At 46.2% G+C, this 5,991-nt stretch overlaps 1 protein-coding gene across 1 annotated transcript in view; it reads left to right on the forward strand.

Annotated features, from left to right (window-relative positions):
• The window catches only part of LOC308145264 (neuronal membrane glycoprotein M6-a-like), a gene marked incomplete at both ends in the record, with an annotated part of 18,148 nt that extends 12,459 nt beyond the window's left edge, over positions 1 to 5,689 (forward strand). The window contains 8 exon segments of the mRNA XM_080516636.1: positions 211 to 403; positions 1,468 to 1,505; positions 1,508 to 1,623; positions 2,943 to 3,096; positions 4,029 to 4,105; positions 4,252 to 4,317; positions 5,550 to 5,591; positions 5,636 to 5,689. Coding sequence (XP_080372762.1) covers positions 211 to 403; positions 1,468 to 1,505; positions 1,508 to 1,623; positions 2,943 to 3,096; positions 4,029 to 4,105; positions 4,252 to 4,317; positions 5,550 to 5,591; positions 5,636 to 5,689 — 740 coding nt within the window.
• Positions 5,690 to 5,991: the final 302 nt, after the last annotated feature.

Raw genomic sequence — 5,991 nt, forward strand, 5'->3', positions numbered from 1 at the left:
GCCTTCACATGAGTGGGATTCAGCCTTCACATGAGAGGGATTCAGCCTTCACATGAGAGAGAATCAACCTTCAGATGAGAGAGAATCAGCCTTCGCATGAGTGGGATTCAGCCTTCACATGAGAGAGAATCAGCCTTCACATGAGAGGGATTTAGCCTTCACACAGGAGGAAGCATCAGAACAATGGTGTGTGTGTGTGTGTGTGTGCAGGCTGTAAGGAGTGCTGTGAGCGATGTGTGGGCAGTCTGCCGTGGGCGTCGCTCATCGCCACCATCCTGCTCTACATGGGCGTGGCCTTGTTCTGTGGGTGTGGCCACGAGGCGCTGAGCGGCACCGTCACCATCCTGCAGAACTACTTTGAGGTGATCCGAGCTCCGGGAGACCCGCTGGACGTGTTCATGATGTGAGTGTTTCCTTTGCCCAACTGCATGAGACTGATGAGAGGTTGTATGAGACTGTATGACACTGTATGACACTGTAGGAGACTGATGAGAGACTGTATGACACTGTATGACACTGTAGGAGACTGATGAGAGACTGCATGAGACTGATGAGAGGTTGTATGAGACTGCATGAGACTGTATGAGACTGATGAGAGACTGTATGACACGGTATGACACTGTAGGAGACTGATGAAAGATTGTATGAGACTGGATGACACTGATGCAAGACTGTATGATAACTGTATGACACTGTATGACACTGTAGGAGACTGATGAGAGACTGTATAAAACTGGTGTGAGACTGTATGATACTGATCTGACACTATGAGACTATATGAGACTGATGAGAGACGGTTGAGAGACAGTATGAAACTGATTTGAGACTATGAGAGTATATGAAACTGAGGTGAGACAGTATGAGACTATGAGACTGATGTGAGACAGTATGAGACTGATGAAAGACAGTGTGAGACTATATGAGACTGATGAGAGACAGTTGAGAGACTGTATGAAACCTGGTTTGAGACTATGAGACTATATGAAATTGAGGTGAGACAGTATGAGACTATGAGACTGATGTGAGACAGTGTGAGACTGATGTAAGACAGTATGAGACTATATGAGACTGATGAGAGACGATTGAGAGACTGTATGAAACTGATTTGAGACTATGAGACTATATGAAACTGAGGTGAGACAGTATGAGACTATGAGACTGACGTGAGCTACTTTTGTTTGTTGCAAACTTTGGGTAATCAATCTGAAATATTGTTTACATAAATGTTAAAATGATGTTTGATGAAGTTTTCTCAGTGAATCGTTCCAACGTTCTCCTCACTGTCAGTCCAGACGGCCTGAACACCGAATCCCCTGAGGGCCTTGTCGTGTCGTGTACTGAGTGTGATGATATTTAGGAGGATCTGTGTGTGTGTGTGTGTGTGTGTGTGTGTGTGTGTGTGTGTGTGTGTGTGTGTGTGTGTGTGTGTGTGTGTGTGTGTGTGTGTGTGTGTGTGTGTGTCCTCAGCATCGACATCCTGAAGTACATCATCTATGGCCTGGCCGCCGCTTCTTCGTGTTCGGCGTGCTGCTGCTGGTGGAGGGCTTCTTCACCACCGGCGCCATCAGGGATCTGTACGGCGAGTTCAAGATCAGCGCCTGCGGCCGCTGCCTGACCGCCTTCGTAAGGACGCAGGGAAACCTGAGCGCTCTCGCCGCAGCGGGAAGCCGAGTCGCAGTTTCAGAATAAAGCAAACCGTTAAAAACAGATAAAAGACGGGAATCACTCAGCTCAGTGATGAAGATCGTCCTCCTCGTCTTCCTCCTCAGGGGGACAAAGACAGCAGAGCACTGAGGTTCACTTTGGCTTCAGGTTCATCAGAAACTGGAAGCTAAGCTCTTCCAGTTAAAAGTCTCAGTTTAAAGATTTAGACTTGAAATGAGTTCTGATTCGATTTTCAGCCTGGAGTTTCAGATGGAGTTTCAGTGACTCTGGTTTATTTCCACACGAACCAGATTCTGTCCAGACGACATAAACTCTGTTCTGATCCCGTTGATTTCAGATGGTTTCAAACTAACACTGGACTCAGTTTTCAAGCTGATTTAAAAACAGTTTCAAATGATGAGATGCAAAGGGCTTTTAAGTTCTCTCAGTTTCCTGTGATTTTTACATGTTAGATTTATGTAATTCTACGTTTCTTCACAGGAACCAGGTCAAGCGTCAGACAATAATGTGAACCAGAGAAACAATGTCTCCAGTAGAATAAGCTCACAAAGTGGGATTAATTCCATACAGACGGGAAGGGAATCATTCTGCAACCGATTCCTCCTGATCGGGTGTAACGAGAACTTCAGGCCCCGTTTACACACAACCGAGATCCGCAAAACTGTCTTCAGTTTTTGGGGATCCGTTTCCACGACACCAGTGTTCTGATCCTCTGTTTCCACAAAGTTTTTAATCCGGCTCTCAAGGTGGAAAGATTCTTATTCCCTCTTGCAGAGACTGGAGCAGGCTATTGAGTCTGTTGCTGCACCTGCCTCCCTCCCTCCCTCCCTGTTGAAAATAGTTCCTTCTGCTCATCCACTTGTCAACAAACATGGTGGACGGTAGTGGTTTGACAGTATTCTAGTTTTATCGTCCATATCAGGAGTCAAATAGTTGAGATTCTCTCCTGATAGCATCCGATGGATCATCAGTCCTACGGTTCTCTCCTTTTCTTCACGTTTATCGCGTATTGTTCTCTGCACACGTCTGTGTGGCTTCATTACAAAATCAAGCAACAGCGCCCTCGCGTGGCCCGGCAGACCAACTACATCGTTGCCAGTGTCTCCGCTGCTGCAGTGGAAACACACTTCTTTTTTTTAACGGATTAGGTGTCGTCACGTGAAACGTTGTGGTGTAAACAGGGCCTGAGTCTGTTGAGCTGTTTAAAGCAGGTTCAGTCTAATTCTCTCTCTCTCTTTCTGCCCCCCCCCCCCCCCCCCCCCCCCACCCCCCCTCAGCTGATGTTCCTGGCCTACCTCTTCTTCCTGGTGTGGCTGGGAGTGACGGCCTTCACCAGCCTGCCCGTCTTCATGTACTTCAACGTTTGGTCCATGTGTCAGAACAGCAGCTCAGTGGAGGGAGCTAACCTCTGCCTGGACCTGCGCCAGTTCGGTACGTCGCTCCACAAGTAACTGATTACCGTCACTGTAGAAGTAACTAAGTCTGGAGTACCAGCTGACATCCAGATCCCACTAACTGGTGTGGAACCATGGAACCGACTCAGGCGGTGTTGAGTGTCCAGCTGATTGGTTGGAGAAACTCTACAAAAACTACAGAACAGAGGACATCGCAAGGAATGTTCATGACAAAATAATTACTTTGGTACTTTTATTTATCTGAGTAGGTCAGTGTACTTCCTTTCACAAACCAAATCAGGTTTGATCAACAATGTTTTATCAGGACAAAAAAAAAGCTGCAGTGAAGGATTTGTCAGAGGAGTCGGTGGTTCCAGCTCAAACCGGCCAATGAGAGCGGCGCTCGGCGCTGGGGGGACATGTTTGTACTTCCTGTCTGCACAGCCTGGTTCAGCCGCACGCTGGCAGCCTGTTACGTAATGTTTGACATGCTGCAGTCACACTGCCGTCCACCATGTTGTTCTTCACCATGCCCACAAGAAAGCAGAGGAGGCGGCTTGTGCAGCCTCCTGTGGTGCTGCCACCTTCTGGCCACAGTCTGACACTGCACCCGTCTCTCTGCTCAGTCTGCTCTGATGAGACCTGATGAGACATGATGAGACATGAGTTCACCTCACTGGTGTGAGGAAAGCCACCAGAAATTAGTCGCATAGTGCCATTTTGTGTAAATTTAAACTAACTTGGAAATTGGACTCTTATTTTTTAATCCTTCTGCGTTTCCTGTGTTGATGATGCAATAAACATGCTAATGCTCAGAGGTAACAAGCTCTTCAGCTGTTTTCACCAATTAATGAGCTCATTGGGACTTGAGGGAGTCTGATTCAGTGTGTTTTCATTAGTGGTCTGGTTCAGTTTACCTGCTAGTTGACCTGTTCAGTTGACCTGCCTCACCCTGGTTATGACCTGCAGGAGCGGTGACCATCAATGAAGAGAGGAAGGTGTGCACGGGATCTGAGAAGTTTGTCAAGATGTGTGAATCTAATGAGGTGAGGACAGCAGCACCAACACCTGAACTCACCTGAACACACCTGTTCTATGTACTCGAATACATTCAAATACCTTTCGGCAAACTTGACCTCTCCTGACCCCAGCATTGCTTCTGAGTCTGACCCCCGCTGTCTGCCTCTTTCAGCTCGATCTGACCTTCCACCTGTTCGTGTGCGCCCTGGCCGGGGCCGGAGCGGCCGTCATCGCCATGGTGAGAGCCAGCATGCTTTGATTTGATTGGCTTCTGTACGGAACACAAGCAGAGTGATGAGCTTCTGTGTGTGTGTGATTTCATTTCTGCACACACACATATATATATATACACACACACATATATACATATATATAATTGTCTCAACCTTCTTTTAGTTCATATATATATATATATATATATATATATATATATATATATATATATATATATATATATATATATATATATATATATATATATATATGCTGCTGCACAAAAACTTTACTGTGTGTTTCTACAACATCCAGAACATTCCTGGTTGGGATCTGGATTCTAGATGATTTAAAGTTGTTAAGGAAGCATCAGTGTTTCCTCGGCTAAAGGAGGATATAAAGGAAGCATCAGTGTTTCCTCGGCTAAAGGAGGATATAAAGGAAGCATCAGTGTTTCCTCGGCTAAAGGAGGATATAAAGGAAGTATCAGTGTTTCCTAGGCTAAAGGAGGATATAAAGGAAGCATCAGTGTTTCCTCGGCTAAAGGAGGATATAAAGGAAGCATCAGTGTTTCCTAGGCTAAAGGAGGATATAAAGGAAGCATCAGTGTTTCCTCGGCTAAAGGAGGATATAAAGGAAGCATCAGTGTTTCCTCGGCTAAAGGAGGATATAAAGGAAGCATCAGTGTTTCCTAGGCTAAAGGAGGATATAAAGGAAGCATCAGTGTTTCCTCGGCTAAAGGAGGATATAAAGGAAGCATCAGTGTTTCCTCGGCTAAAGGAGGATATAAAGGAAGCATCAGTGTTTCCTAGGCTAAAGGAGGATATAAAGGAAGCATCAGTGTTTCCTCGGCTAAAGGAGGATATAAAGGAAGCATCAGTGTTTCCTCGGCTAAAGGAGGATATAAAGGAAGCATCAGTGTTTCCTAGGCTAAAGGAGGATATAAAGGAAGTATCAGTGTTTCCTAGGCTAAAGGAGGATATAAAGGAAGCATCAGTGTTTCCTAGGTTAAAGGAGGATATAAAGGAAGCATCAGTGTTTCCTAGTCTAAAGGAGGATATTAAGTAAGCATTGAGCCTCCTTTCCTTTGCTTAGTGAGAATTCCAACGCTCCTGTCATGGTCGCCACTGAAACACTTCCTGGGTTTAGGAGAAGTGGATAGGAAAGGAGATAGGAGGGACTAACAGGATGCACCCTGTATCTAAAGGGGGGAGGTGGAGATTTACATCACAATTCGTGACGTTGTGTTTTTCCCAGGTCTGGCTGCTCATTGCAGCTATGAACCAGGTGGAGGTGCTGGTTTGTGTCAACGATGATTTTTCTTGTTTTTGTTGAACGTCAAGGGGAAATATCTCGTCTGCGTCCCGGGGACGTGTGACCGTGGCCTGAAACTATAGCCGCTCCAGCAGAAAGTGGTCCGAGGTGGTTTGAAGCAGCTCTCACTGTGAACTTCATTCAAAATAAACGTTTTCAGCCCAACATCAGAAGATACTGCCTCCCTGACTGAACCTGGAGGAGCCTGAGAGGCCAGGACAGTCAGGGTGACATGAGTCAGTGACACTGAGAGCAGAAAGGCCACACACACACACACACACACACACACACACACACACACACACACACACACACACACACACACACACACACACACACACACACACACACACACACACACAGAGAAGAGAGCAGATGAACCGAC

This window comes from Blennius ocellaris, assembly GCF_963422515.1.
Source record: "Blennius ocellaris genome assembly, chromosome: 3".
Lineage (NCBI taxonomy): Eukaryota > Metazoa > Chordata > Actinopteri > Blenniiformes > Blenniidae > Blennius > Blennius ocellaris.